The sequence below is a fragment of the Castor canadensis genome, chromosome X (genome assembly GCF_047511655.1).
Source record: "Castor canadensis chromosome X, mCasCan1.hap1v2, whole genome shotgun sequence".
NCBI lineage: Eukaryota > Metazoa > Chordata > Mammalia > Rodentia > Castoridae > Castor > Castor canadensis.
Genome location: NC_133405.1, coordinates 69,549,180 through 69,565,388, shown reverse-complemented (window position 1 = coordinate 69,565,388; position 16,209 = coordinate 69,549,180). Strand labels below are relative to the sequence as shown.

At 35.1% G+C, this 16,209-nt stretch overlaps 1 protein-coding gene across 1 annotated transcript; it reads left to right on the top strand.

The window, feature by feature from the left end:
• Window positions 1-871: 871 nt before the first annotated feature.
• On the top strand, window positions 872-15,090 carry Cylc1 (cylicin 1). Its single transcript, XM_074062254.1, has 5 exons — window positions 872-921; window positions 2,870-2,910; window positions 4,127-4,245; window positions 5,466-7,118; window positions 15,058-15,090. The coding sequence occupies exons 1-5, from the start codon at window positions 872-874 to the stop codon at window positions 15,088-15,090; spliced, it is 1,896 nt and encodes a 631-aa protein (XP_073918355.1).
• Window positions 15,091-16,209: the final 1,119 nt, after the last annotated feature.

Genomic DNA, 16,209 nt, shown 5'->3' with positions numbered 1-16,209 from the left:
GGATGGTGAGGTGCTGGGATGTCCCTTGAACTTGAGTCCATGGAGGTCAGCTTTGAGCTTGTGTCCATAGGGGCTATAATGCACTGGGGTGGGCTAGGAGCCTGAGTATGTGGGTATGGGCCTGTGGCCTGGATCCATAGAGGCTCACCATGCTCATTCCATGGCATGGATCTTTAGAGGACATCCTAAAGCCTCACTCTGCATGGTCGTCCCTAAATGTCAGGGTCTCCAAGAAGATCATGCATTTTGAGTATAAAGTCTGGACCATGACTGCCTAGTACCTATGGTCATTTGGAATAGCCTAGAGTGTTTTTCTGACCTGATATTTGGAAAATCCTATTGCCTGAGTGAGGGAGGCCAATCTGGAGGCTGGGTCTGTGAATATAGCCCAAATCCTGGTTCTTCAAGGAAATTTTTGGTGCCTGGGTCCATGGGGCTGGCTCAGTGCCAGAATCTACTTGCATGGGCCTTGAGACTGTGTTTCTGTTGGAACACAGTCCAAAGGACCAGTTGGAAGCCACAGAGTCTAGCCTGGCACTGAGTTGGCCTATAGTTTGTGACTATAAGGGTTAGTCTGGAGACAGGGCCCGGACATGCCAGCCTAATGCCTGTAGTAATAGATTCATGCCTGTATCTGAGGTTTTCAAGTACTAACCTGGTGCTGGAATGGGGTTGGAGGCAAGATGCATGCATATAGGTTTAGGGTCTTAGATTGTGGGGTCTGGCCTGTCTCTAGCTTATTTCTGAATCCTGAGACCATGTGGGTAAGACAGGTACTTAGGCTAACCTGAAATCTCTACCATAGGACCTAGGTTGGTCCTGGGAATACCTATAGCCTGTACTTGCAGGGACTGGCCTAGAAGCTGAGTCCATGATTACAGGTCTGGAGCATGGGGTCATGGAAGATAACTTGGAACCTGGGTACATAAGTGTGGTCATGTGGCCTGGCACACGATGGTCATCCTGGCATTTGGAATCTAATGGAATCAGGCTGGACCCAAATCTGCTAGAATGTAGAGTTGCATGGGTTGGCCTATAGTCCAGGGCTCAGAAGCCCTGCCTGGAACTGGGCAGCCCTTGATTCTGAGTCTTGGGAACTCTCTCTGAAGGCTTGATCTACAGATGCTAGTTTGGTATGAGCAGTCACATGCTAGATCAGGGGCACAGTCCACGAGTGTCATCCTGGTGATAATGTGGGGATGGAGGCTGGGCTCAAGGGTCCTAGCATGGAGTTTTGAACTGTGAGTGTTGGCCTAGCAGTTGTGTGAGCCTGAAGGCTTGGGCAATGTCATCTGGCCTAACACTAAGCTAGCCAGTCTAGGACTTCAGAGGTTGGACTTGTACTGGCTGGCCCTCTAGTCCATATTCATGGGGACTGGCCTGAAGTCTAGATCTATGGATACTGGCCTGATGCCTGTAGCTTCAGGGGCCAGCCTGGGCCTGGATTTATGAGAGCCCTCTTGGAGTCTTTGACTGTAGAAGCCACCCTGGGACTATGGCAAGCCTGAAATTTGGGTATATGGGGGCCAGACCAGTACTGGGAGCAGTCTGATATCTGGAGCCAAAGCATTAACAAGATCTAAGTGCTTAACTGGTGACTAGGACAGTGAGTGTGCAGCCTGTTAATGAATCAGACCTGGAGCTTGAGTCTGTGGGGGCTGTCCTGGTGCTGGGGAAATTCTGCAGTTTGAGGCAGTTAAGGCCAGCTTGATGGTGGGATAGGCCTGGACTGAGTCTCCAGGGCCAACAAATATTAAAGCATGATTTCTAATGCAAGGCTTACAATAAATTGTAAATTATGCGTGCATAAAAATGAGTTGATGTGCTTAAAATGGTTTACTAATAAAAAATTTTGAAATGGAAAATTTAGAAAACACAACTTTAGAAAAAATCAATTCTAGAACAAGATTTTTCTCCAGGAGTATGGAAGGTAGCTATTCAGCCAGTATGGCAGTGTAATAACATATTAAATTTCCAGAGATGAAGCTTGTCATATCTTCTAGCTACTCTATTGAATTAATTTAGTCTTACCACAAATTAGTAAGTCACTGATCAATTTCATTGGAAAATGAGAGAAAAGTTGAGCTATTTATAAAATCTGTTTATAAAAATTTACAAAATTTCTGTTTTCAAGAATATTCAGAGTAGTAGTTATTAACCACAGCTAAGTATCTGAGTACCAACATCATATGGGAGAATTCTTAAATGCACACTTGATTAACCCAACCTAAAGATTCTGATTCATGGGTCAAGGATCAGTTCTCAGATGTGTTTGTGTTTATATGTGTGTGTGTATATGTGTGTGTTTGTGTGTGTGTGTGTGTTTATGTGTGTGTGTTTATGGAGAGAGCATAATGATACCCACCAAAGACTGTTTGAAAGAGTGGGGGGGTAAGAAGGAGAGGAAGAATGGGAATATAATGCAGGGGGTTAACTTCTTCAAGGTATACTGTACACATGAATGGAATTATGACAATGAAATTCCCACATATTATTAGTGCATGATAAATCAAAAACAAAATTTGATTTTCAAAAAAAGCAAAAGTAATTCTGATTTTTAGCTCTAGTTGGAAACCACTGGATTCAATATTTTATTACTCAGTGTCTTTAAACTTTGTAATATGTAAGTATTTATTTAATGATGAATATGAGATAGGCTTTGTGCTGGGTACTACAGCTTTACTTAGGAAGCGAAAATAGTTTGACTCAAATGTAAATACATTTCACTGTTTTATTTTGTTTTATGTTTAAGAACTTGATGATGAGAATGCATAAGAGATTTCAAAGTGTTGCTACTGAAACACTATTCATAGTGATGATGATTACCCATAGTATAAATTCCATTAAAACATTTTCTTTATTTTTACAGGCAAGAAGTAAACATCAGAATATATGCTAATTCCTATCTGAGTAAGAATACAGTCTTTGAAATTCATTTTTTCCCTTTCAAAATTAATTTTTCAACAAATGATTAGTATACTCTTAAATATGATAAAGCAAAAACTGTCTTGAATTATTGTTAAAATTTACATAGACATGTGTATGTGTATTGATATATGTGTATGTTGGGGCATGTGATGTAACTTTGTATAATCTGATTTTAAATTAAAGATTTAGTTTGTTCTCTTCATATGATTAACCAATTTTGCTTTCATACATTCTCCTTCTATTCAAACTTCACAATTACAAAATCTAAATTGGAGAAGGCAAATATAGTTAATAGATATGAAATTAGTTAGTGAACCACTGATCTGTTGAATAGGTGCAAGTTCAGGAAAGTTCTTAACATATTGAGCTGAAATTTGCATACAATGCTATACATGAGTTGACTTGTATAAGGTACTTAGAACATAATCTGGAGCATAGTAAGCACTACATAATTCTCTTATATAGCAGCTCTTTAACTATCTTCATAGAGCAATCACATATTTTATCAGCTTCTTATCTTCAGAAGAGCTCCCTTGAATTTTGTACCCAGTTCCTCTAGTGACATAGTTTCCATACAGTTTGATCTTTAGTACTCAATTCTGAATGCCTTAAAGTGTGTGCATGCAATTCTACATACAAGAGTTTCTAGAACTAAATGCAGAATTTGGGCCTATAGCCCTAATTTCTGTAACTTAGGATGCCATTGATATTAGGAGAGTGCTAAAACACTCAGTTCTAATAATCAAGAATTTTACAGATTACTTTATGTTTAGTATTCTGCTAGTTATTATAGGAAGTGTAGAAGAAATAATATTGTCTGCCATCTAAACAAGATGACATAAGAATAAGAAATCAAGACACAGGATAGAATGGAGGCATTTGAAAGAAAACAGAGAATCTTTATTTTTCATTCTTACTATTTTACCATCATGATTTAGGAAAAATACATGAAATTGATTTAACGTAAAAAATAAATTTACAAAAGATATTTTAAACATAATTCAGTGCTAACTGGCAAAATTGATCTTTACTTTCCCTAATTGCATTACAAATAAACTAGAATCTCTAAAAATAAAAGCTGTATTTTGAGTTATAACTTAGTTTGATTTAAATTATATGTTTCATATTCAAAAATATTTAAGCAATTATTCAATCTACCTCTTAACTCCAACTTGCTTACTCTCCTTTCTCATTTTAGTCGGTGAAACTGCTGTAAAATCACAGGATCAAGAATACTTTACTTTGATATTTCCAAAACCACCTATGCTAGGTAAAAAAGAGAGATCAAGACCTTCAGAATTACAAATCACAGTTCCTGTAAGTGTTGAAAAAAGATCATTTTTGAACTAAATCTAAGTTTATACAATACATAAATATAAATAAGGCATATATAAACTGAATTTTATTTTCTAGAATCAGTTTTTTAAATTCATAATTCTCTGCAAAACAGATTGCTACCATTCGTTTCACATTAAACTTTTATTTATATGTGATACTCTACATCAAAGTCATGTAGCTACTAAGTTAGGCAAGCTGGAGAACCTAATGTTGCAACCGGTGGTACCTATCAGGAAATGCTTATCATCTGAAAACATATCTAAAATTTGAATCTTAGAGCACTAGTTAATCTTAAAGTTTCAAGACCTGTATCTTCTTTAATCTGAAATTCAGGATACTTTATATAAGGAGATTTACATTTTCTATTGCTTCTGTAAAGTGGAGTTATATCAATTAGCTAAAAGAAAAATTTGCATGCATGGATTGTAGTATGTGATACAAAAATATCTTAAAGAATCTCCCAAAACAAAGTTACATTCAATGCATTTATTCAAAGACATTTAATATATGTTTAGTGATCCAGGTTTTATGCTTCTGTTCATAATCTCCCTTTGTATCACCTATGGCAATTTCATTGTTGGGGCCTACTGGATACCTGAAATAGTATAAGAGGCAAATCCAAAATTAGTCATTGTGGCCACATAGAACAACCAGATTTGCTAAATATCTCACTTTGAATTGAAAATAAATCAAAATGGTGCAACACAAATTAATGTAGAGGAAATGTTTGTTTATTTTCTTGTTTCTGCAGTATTTCACTGCAGGGGGTCTCAGGTCCTCAAGTGGATCTGACAACTTGAAAATAGGAATGGAAATCAGGGAAGGCCTAAATATTACCTACAACTGTAACAAGAATTTTCATGACAAACTTCAAGGAACTCATCTTATGTCTGACTAACTTTGGGAGGACGGGTGTGCAAAATATTTCAAATGGAACTTCAAAAGGAATTCACTGTTAGTTGGAAGACAAGCCCTAGAATGTCATGGATCATTGTGGGCCTTTTTGAATCATAATATGAATTGTTAAGGGAAGCTTAAGGAGAGTTTTTGCACACACACACACACACACATACACAATTGAGAAAAACCAGTAATTATTTTCCAATATTAAATACTTGGTGAAAAAATAAACTCTGTTTACAACATAAAAATACAACTCATTCACAAATTCATAGCATAATTTTAACATATCTTTTCAGAGGCAAGATGAAAAAGAAACAGAGAAAGATCAAAAGCCAGCTCATACATGGATAAGGCATTCTTTAAGAAAAATTTTTCAAAAACCATCCATTTCTCTAGCTGTCAAGATAAAAGCTCCATTCACACACCCTCATTCTCCCAATATCCATCCTATAAAAGCAGAAGCTAAAAGGTCTGAAAACGGTACAAAAAGAACAACTTTGAAGGAAGAGTCCAAGAAAAAATCTGGCCTGCATGCAACAAATTCAGAATTCAAGAAAATGGTAAAAGATGACAAACATGAAAGAAGAAATAAATCAGGTAAAACTTCATCAAAATCATCACATGAAAGCAAACTATTTAAGAAGTCAAAATCCAAATCAGAAACAAATCCTGCATCCACAGCTTCTAAGGCAGTCTCAAAGTTAGAGTCAAAAAAAGATAAAAAAGATTCAAAAAATTCCAAGGAGACAGATAGTGAATCCATATGTACTAGAAACAATCAAAAGAAAGATTTTAAGAAAGTCTTAAAAGAAAATTCTGATAACAAACCAGAAACTTGCTCAATAACTAGTGTGAATGTGAATGTGGTATGTTTAGAGGAGTCTGGTACGGAATCCACAAATGTGGATACATGGTTAACAAATTACTCACAGAACAATTCAAAGAAATCTCCAAAGAAGGACACAAAGAAGGATGCAAAGAAGAGCTCTGATGCTGAATCTGGAGAAACAAAAGATGCAAAGAAAGATGCAAAGAAGGATAAGAAAGGTTCAAAGAAAGATGACAAGAAAAAAGACGCAAAGAAGAATGCAGAGTCTAGTGATGCAGAAACTGGAGAGTCAAAAGATGCAAAGAAAGATAAGAAAGATACTAAGAAAGATGACAAGAAAAAAGATGTAAAGAAGAAGGCAGAGTCTAGTGATACAGAATCTGGAGACTCAAAAGATACAAAGAAAGATAAGAAAGGTTCAAAGAAAGATGGAAAGAAGAAAGATGCAAAGAAAGATGCAGTCTCTACTGATTCTGAATCTGAAGTGGAGTCAAAGAAGGGTAAGAAATATGAAAAGAAGGAAAAGAAAGATGATAAAAAGAAACCTGGCAAGAAAGATGCAGAGTCTACTGATGCTGACTCTGAATCTGAAGGTGATTCAAAAGATCGTAAGAAAGATGAGAAGAAAAAAAAAAGTGACAAAAAGAAAGATACAAAGAAGATGGCAGAGTCAACTGAAAGTGAGACTGATTTGGAGTTAAAGAAGGTTAAGAAAGAGTCAAAAGAAAAGAAAGGTGCCAAAAAGGAGGACAAGAAGGATGCAAAGAAGGACACGGTATCTACTGATGCTGAATCTGATGAGTCTTCCAAGGCAGGTACAAAGAAAGCCACAGTGATCAAAGGTTCACAAGCCAAATCTCAAAAGAAAGCTGATGATTCAGATGGCCCATCCACAGATTTGAAGAAAGTAGTATCAGAAGGAAGGATAGGATTTAGAATGTCATCCAAAAAGACTACTTTTGATGAAACAGGCAAAAAAATAACTGTAGGTAGAGTTCTTCCATCAAGACAAAGACCACCACTCCCTCCTTGTGAGCCTTTTCTAGCATCACCTAAGGTCAAACGTCTCTGTCGGTGCAAGATACCGCCTCCACCTCCAAAACCAAGATATGCTCCTTTGGTATGTTTATACCTATTTTATTTTTAAGCCAAATTGGATTTCAAAGAGAAACATTTTAAAAATCTGAATACATAATATTCTCCAAATAATGGTTTTCTTTTAATATAATATTGGCCATGTTTGAGATTCAGGGGTAAGAAGGATGAAGAACACATTATTTTTTATTGTTTATTCATTTATTCATATGTGCATACATTGGGCCATCTCTCCCCCTGCACCTACCCCCTCCTTCTCACCTCCACCCCCTCACTTCCTGGCAGAACCTGTTCTGTCCTCTTCTCCAAATTTTTTGAAGAGAAAACATAAGCGATAATAAGAAAGACATAGCATTTTTGCAAGCTTGAGTTATAGATAGCTATACAGAGAGATTCCTAGCATTGCTTCCAAGCTCATGTGTATGACAACCCAAATTGGTACATCTCTACCAGACCTCTTCACTACTTCCCGGTCACCTTCCCATAGTGGCATCTGCCAGTTTAAGATTACTTTATTCACTCCTATACAGTGGGCACATCAAACACATTCAAGTTTTAGGTTTCCTTCCCTTTCCCTATTCTTCCTGTACATGTTCTCCCCTTAGCGTGTGACCCATACCCAATACTATCACTGCATTTGTTTTAGGCCTAAAGTCTGCACATGAAGGAGAACATACGATTTTTGGCCTTCTGAGCCTGACTAACTTTGCTTAAAATGGTGTTCTCCAGTTCCATCCTTTTACTTGCAAATGACAAAATTTCATTCTCTGTGGCTGAGTAAAATTCCATTGTACATAAATATCATGTTTTCTTAATACGTTCATTGGTAGTGGGGCATCTTGGCTGTTTGCATAATTTGGCTATTGTGAATAGTGCTGCAATAAACATGAGTGTGCAGGTGCCTTTGGAGTAACCTGAGTCACATTCCTTTGGGTATATCCCCAGGAGTGGTATTGATGGATTATATCACAGATCTATGTTTAGTTTTTAAGAAGCCTCCATATTGTTTTCCAAAGTGAATGTGCTAGCTTATATTCCCACCAGCAGTGTATGTGGGTTCCTTTTTTCCCACATCCTCACCAACATTCATTGTTGTTGGTGTTTTGGATGATAGCTATTCTACCAGGGGTGAGGTGCAATCTTAGTGTGGCATTTCCTTTATGGCCAGGGATGGTGAGCATTTTTCCATGTGTTTTTTGACCATTTGGATTTCTTCTTTGAAAAATTTCTGTTTAGTTCACTTGCCCACTTCTTTATTAGTTCATTGATTTGGGCGGAGTATACTTTTTTGAGCTCCCTGTATATTCTGCTTATCAGTCCTTTGTCCAATGTATAACCAGCAAATATTTTTACCTACTCTGTGGGTGGTTTCTTCAGTTTAGAGACCATTTCCTTTTCTGTGCAGAAGCTTTTTAATCTCATGTAGTCCCATTTGTCCATCCTTTCTCCTAGTTGCTGAGCTGCTGGAGTTCTACTGAAGAAGTCCTTGCCTATACCTATTACTTCCAGAGTGTTTCCTGCTCCGTCCTATACTAACTTCAGAGTTTCAGATCTGATGTTAAGGTCCTTAATCCACTTTCAGTTGGTACTAGTACAGGGTGATAAACATGGATCTAATTTCAGTTTTCTGTAGGCAGATAACCACCTTTCCCAGCAGCATTTGTTGAAAGGCTGTATATTCTCCATCATATGTTTTTGGCACCTTGCTCAAAAATAAGGTGGGCATAGCTGTGTGGATTCATATCCAGGTCTTCTATTCTGTTCCACTGGTCTTCATATCTGTTTTTGTGCCGGTACCATGCTATTTTTATTGCTATGGCTCTGTAATATACTTTGAACTCAGGTATTGTGATACCTCCAACATTGTTCCTTTTGCTCAGTATTGCCTTGGTTATTCATGATCTCTTGTGTTTCCAAATGAACTTTAGGATAGATTTCTCAATCTCTGTGACGAATGTCATTGGGATTTTGATGGGAATTGTGTTGAACATGTAGATTGTTTTTCGTAGTATAGCCATTTTTACTATATGGATTCTGCCAACCCATGAGCATGGGAGATCTTTCCACCTTCTGTAGTCTTCCTCATTCTCATTCTTCAGAGGTTTGTAGTTGGTCATTCACATCCTTTGTTAAGTTTACTCCTAAGTATTTACTTTTTTTGAGGCATTTTAAGTGGAATTATTTTCATATATTCTTTTTCAATTTGTTCATTGTTGGTATATACAAAAGCTAATGATTTTTGTAAGTTGATTTTGTATCCTGCCACATTGCTGAAAGTGTTTATGGTGTCTAGGAGGTTTTGCGTAGAGTTTTTTGGGTCATTGAGGTATAAGATCTTGTCATCTACAAATAGGGATACTTTGACAGTTTCTTTACCTATTTGTATGCCTTTTAATACTTCTTATCGCCTTATTGCTCTGGCTCTGAATTGCAGGACTATGTTGAATTGGAGTGGGGATAGTAGGCATCCTTGTCTCATTCTTGATTTTAGGGGAAATGGTTTCAGTTTTTCTCCATTAAGTACGATGTTGGCTTGTATTCCTAGTTTTCTTAGAGCTTTTATCATGAAGTGGTTTTGAATCTTATCAAAGGATTTTTCTGCATCTATTGAGGTGATCAAGTGGTTTTTGTCTTTGCTTCTATTAATGTGCTGTATTATGGTTATTGATTTGCTTATGTTGAACCATCCCTGCATCTTTGGGATGAACCTGACTTGGTCATGGTGAATGATTCTTCTGAAATGTTGTTGGGTTCATTTGCCTTATTTTATTGAGGATATTTGCATAAATGTTCATTAAGGAGATTGGCCTGTAGTTCTTCCTTTTGGAGGTGTCTTCATCTGGTTTTGGGATGAGTGTAATGCTGGCTTCATAGAATGAGTTAGGCAGTGTTCCTTCCATTTATATTTCATGGAAAAGTTTAAGGAGAGTTGGTATTAATTAGTTCTTCTTTCAAGGTCTGATAGAATTCAGCAGAGAATCCATCAGATCCTAGACTTTTCTTTTTTGGGAGACTCTTTATTGCTGCTTCAATTTCATTTCATGTTATAGATCTGTTTAGGTGGTTAATACCCTCCTGGTTCAGTTTTGGATGGTCATAAGTATCTAGAAATTTGTCCATTTCAAGATTTTTAAATTTATTGGAATATAGGTTCTCAAAGTAGTCTCTGATGATTCCCTGGATTTCCCTGGTGTGTTGTTATCTCCACTTTTGTGTTTCTGATTTTACTGATTTGGGTCTTTTCCCTCCTCATTGTAGTCAGATTTGCCAGGGGTCTGTCAATCTTGTTTATTGCTTCAAAGAACCAGCTTTTTGTTTCGTTAATTCTTTGTATGGTTGTTTTGGTCTCTATTTCATTAATTTTGGCCCTTATTTTTTATAATTTCTCTCCTTCTGCTAGATTTGGGTTTTGCTTGTTCTTGTTTTTCTAGGAGTTTGAGATGTAACATTAAGCCACTTATTTGAGATCCTTCTGTCCTTTTACTGTATGCACTCATGACTATAAACTTTACTCTTAGGACTGCCTTTGCTGTATCCCATAGGTTCTGTTAGGTTGTGTTTGAAGAGCACTTTAAAAAACTCGTGAGTTGCAAAACAAATGATAAGTATTTAAGAGAAAGGAATTTTTTTTAAACTAAAACAGGGAGAAGTGGATTGTGGTTTAAGTAAACATTTTATTTACCTGTAAATAGGATCATTTTACAAAAATGGTTAACTGTTCTATACTAAGGGAAAACAAATAAATTTGACTAAAATTCCTACAAGGACAGATTTAAGTGAATTATAGAGACATTTCTTAGGAAGTTGGCCAATATATTAAAAGCTCAATTTTAAAAATCCAGACATGACAGGTGGAAATATAACATACCAAGATTCAGATATCCAAAAATTAAGTTATTTAATACGAATCTTAACTAAACTTTTCATGAGCCCTGATCCTTACTGATGTCAGAAAACTTTCCAGAAGTAATTAAATCCCCTCTCCTTCAGGATAAATTCATCTTCTTGGGGTTCTCTGTCAATTTGTAGTTTCTCTTTTTCTCATCTAGAAGATTAATTCTTCTATCTCCCTTTCCCACATAGTCTGATTTTGAGGAGAAATATTGATAACTTACTTTAGAAGAAGGAGTTTTTGCTTCATATAGTATCTTCCTTTTCTGGATCTCTTTGATATTTGGTTGAGGTGCAATGTATTTGCATGACTTTTGGGCATCATAGGCCTTTTTCCTTTGCTTTCACTTATTCATTGTCTGAGCTCAGTATAGTAGGACAGATGTCCTCTGTCATGTTAAACTCAGGGCATCTATAGATATGATTAGGTCTTGACCATAAGTTTCTCATTTTCATTCATTGCTTCCTATTTCTTCTCCTTTCTGTTCTCTTCTTTGCCCTTCTCAAGGGGCTTCTGTTTCTTCTTCTATTTGAGTGGAAATCTCCTTGATCTTATATTCTAAAGTGGTTTTTTTGGTTTATAATACATGTACAGATTAGCATTTGCATATCATATATTAATTTTTTAAATTAGAGCTATCTTTTCTTCACGTACTCTCAAAAAGTCTGTCTTGATATTCAATGCTGATTATGTTCCTATATTATTATAACTTCCATTCTTGCTTCTCTGTATGCATTTAGAAAACTACATCCCTAGACTATTCTCTCATCCAAACACATATGTTTTATTCCATATACTAAACCAATCAATTTCTAACTTGCAGGAAATCAGGAAAAGTGGATTTGTGATTTAAATCTATAATTTACTAGTATTTGTATGTGTACAATTATGTGCAGATGGGGTAGGAAGAGATATTCATGTAAAATATTCTGCAATTAATAATAATACTCATGATAACAATGTTTCCATACATTTAAATAAGAAAGAGATTAAAAAAGAATTTACAAATATCACATCATTTTATATGCCTTTATTTCATCTGTTATTGCCTTTATATCTTCATATATATTACTATCTTTTCCTTCAATTATTTTTCCATTCTGTTGGAGTTATTGTCCTCAAATATAACTTCCCCTCAAAAACTACAATGCTTTGTTCTTTGTTGGGTTGATATTAATATTGTCTTCTAGACAAACTGAAAAACCCTCAGTAGCATGGAACAAAATCTTTTATTAGCCATATCACAAAGAGCATTGCTGTTGAAGATGATTAATGGGTATTTGTTGATTGCTTAAATTTGAGACTTTGCCACAGCAAGCCATACACTTGTATTTTATAATTTAAAAGTTTATACTGGGATTTTTGTGGTAGTCAGTTGAATCACCCATCTTATTTTCTCTGTTTCATCTATCAGAAAATGTTTGAGAAAATATTCTGGGTCAGGCATACTGCTAAATAGTGAAATCACACATTTATTTGCCTATTTCATTCAAAGAATTTAAACTCTTATCCCCAAGAAATAAAAATGTCTGTAACTTGTGTTTTAATTGTCTTCACACAAGAAAGTGGTCTTAGTAGAGAATAGGAATACTCGATATATAAGTACTCAACTTTTGCATTCTTTTCTCATCTACCCTGTTTCTTAAAAATAGAAAAGTGGAATAAGCCTTAATACTAGTTATTTTATAAACTTCAACATTTATTTAGGATGAAAACACTCATTAAACAATAAGTAAAGAATTTTTTCCTTCTACTATATAATTTACTTATTTATTATGTTGATTGTAAATGTTATATACCTTTGGTTATAAAGTAAGCTACATGAGGACAAATTATTTGCTTTGTTTACTAATATATATGAAACTTTAAAAGTGACTGGCATTCAATATTTGTAGAATAAGTAAATGTAACATTTCTTCTACAATTATTAAGGAATAAATGAATTACTGGGCAATAATATAAACACATGAAACTAGGTAGTATGAATTTTTAATGTGCCCACTTCATGAATTTATTTTTTCTTTCAAAATATTTGTCCTGAATCATGAAAGTTCAGCAAGATTTTGACAGGCAGAAGCAGTAAAAAAGGATCTATCCATGAATACCCAATTAACCAACTGTAAAATTGTACTATGAGATGGAACATTAGATTATGATGCTGAAAGATAGTGTTAACTGAGGGAAGAACTGCAATAGTAGGCATGATAAAAATGTAAGGGACATAACATCAGTAATAGCATATTGTGTCACCTCTCCACAATAAATTTATTTAAGAAATACTAAATTGTAAAATAGATGGAAGGAAGATAAACATGGTAACTTCTTCAATGCTTTTATTAATCACATATTTTCCTGTTTCAAACCATGTTACTATGCTGCTATTTGCTGTGCCATAAGCAAGTATGCAATTAGTCTACCTCTTCCTCCTCATCCACTATGAAGTTTCATGTCTTCTTGTTGACCTCTGACTGTCAAAAACAAACTCAAATTCCAAAATCTTCCTTCTTTATACAATACTGTATTTTCTGGACTTTTCTAAAATTCTTTCTTGTATGGAAAAAAAATCCCATCACATATTACCATTCCCTGATCTGTCAATCAGGGAATGTCGCTAAGGTGTCAGATTTGTCTTGATTACTTATTTAATAATAACTGTAGTTTAACAGAAGTCTATAAGATCTTAAAGCCAAAAATCTAAGTGAGTGAATGTCAAATGTTTGGATGTGAGATAATGTGAAATGCTTTAGAATGTGGCATTTCTATACACAATATGTAGGTAGAAGTTATCCCATATATATTTAATGCTATATCTAGCCAACACTTTGTCCCATTTGTTTGAGAAACATGATGTAGGGAAGTAAAACTGTGAATCAAGACTGTTGGTGAAGAGACACATTTCTGAAAATAAAACCAAGATATTTTTAATAAAAGGTCAAAAATAGAAATGTAATTTATGCAGGAAGAATTAATTATAAGAAACAAAATCATTGGTTGGGGTGTGGCTCATAGACAGAGTTATTGCCTACTATGTGTGAGGCCCTGCATTCAATCTTTACTGACTCCAAAATGATGAAAACATCATGACCATGGGTAGCAATAAAAGCAACCCTGTGAGATCATTTATCATCTAATAAATTCACAAAATACATCATATATATTAATTATATGAATATATCAAATATAATATTCTATGTTTTATTTATGTTCAGTGATGGGCACATTTATTCACTGCTGCCTGCAAAGAGGAAATAATCTGGCTTACCCTTCCCCTGGGCCTAACATGGTGATATGTAGGAAGAGTCATAAATGAGACAATAGTATTTGACACAGTAATTTCACTATTAGAAATGGATTGTGATAAAAAACATTAAAGAAAAAAATTCTTCAGAATGATCATTAATGCAATGTAAGAGAGAAACTTTGGAATTAAGCTATATTTATAAAATTAGGAGAATGATTTAGCAAAATATGAAGCAACAATATACATTCATTTAAATGATAATGATGAAGACCAGAGGTTTAGAAGAAAAAGATTGTAATGGTAAAAGAAAGAAACAGGTAAAATACTTTGACATTGCAACTAAGAAAAAATTCTATATACTTGTGGACAAAGACTACACAGTAATCTATACTTGTGAAAATATTTGTATTAAAGTTGCGGCATTTGGAAGTACTATCATTTACTTTTAATATATTTTTACATTATATTTTCAATTTGAAAAAATTCTAGACTGCTAAAGTAGTGAAAGCTTAGACTAACAATGTGACATTGATGGGCTTTGATGCTTAACCAATTAGTGAGGAACAGATTACCATTTGTTACTTCTCATTCTTCATTGGTCATTAGAGTCGCTCAGGGGCTTGTTGTCAGGCACATTGCTGGACTCCAGAGAGTTGGTAGATCTGGGATGGAGTCCAAGGACTTGCATTTTTAAGAAGCAACAAGAAAAACCATATCCTAGTTTCCTTCCATCTATGACATTTTGTTTAGTGTAGTCATTAGCATATCAGATAGTCTCTATAATTAATGAAATTTTACTTTTTATTTTCATCTTTCTACTTTATTCCTCAGCCTGAAGCACAGTGGATTCACAAGCTACTTTAAAGAACAGCTGAGTACATGGTTTCACAGAATGGCCTTACCAGTGTAAACTACTCTCAAATGAGCATCTCTACTTCTGTGGAACTGTAATAAATAAAAACAAGTCCTGCATGAATACCAAGAGCTTTTTTTTTAACATACACTTTTAAAAAATTTATTTTATCTTTTTTTACATTTACTTATATGTATATATATTATTGGACCACCTCCCCACCCCCCCACCCTCTCCACCGCAACCACACCCCACCTCCAGGCAAAACTTGTTCCACTCTCTTGTTCTTTTATTTTGTTGAAGACAAAATATAGAAGATAAAAAGAAAAACATAGTGTTTTGCTAGTTTGAGATAAGGATAGCTATACAGGGAGATTCCTTGAGTTGTTTCCATGCATACGTGTATCATAACCCAAATTGGTTCATTTCTACCAGACCTCTTCATTACTTCCTAGTTCCCTTCCCATAGTGGCCTCTGCCAGTTTAAGATTACTGTACTCACTCTTATACAGTAAGCATATCAACTACATTCAAGTTTTTTGTTTCCTTCCCTTTCTCTATTTCTCCCATGCACAGCTTCCCCTCAGCGTGTGGCACATGTCCGATAACATTGCTGCACTTGTTTTCGGTCTTTAATCCACATATGAGGGAGAGCATGTGGTTTTTGGCTTTCCTGAGCCTGACTAACTTCACTTAATATGATGTTCTCCAGTTCCATCCATTTTCCTGTGAATGAATAAATTTCTTTCTTCTTTGTGGCTGAGTAAAATTCCATTGTTCATAAATATCACATTTTTTTAATCCACTCATCAGTAGTGGGGCATCTTGGCTGTTTCCATAACTTGATTATTGTGAATAGTGCTGCAATAAACATGGGTGTGCAGGTGCCTTTATAATATCCTGAATCACATTCTTTTGGGTGTATCCCTTACATATACTTTTGAAGGTGATTTATACAAATATGGTTTTTATTTACTAAATGCCTGAAGTACTCAGACTAAAATAATGAAACATTTTACTGCATGGTCTGGAGCTCATTCTAGAACCATTTCTGAGTTTGGGTTAAAATATAACAACCATTCTTTGGAATTCCTTATCATATATTGTTAATCATCTTTTTTACTTAGCAT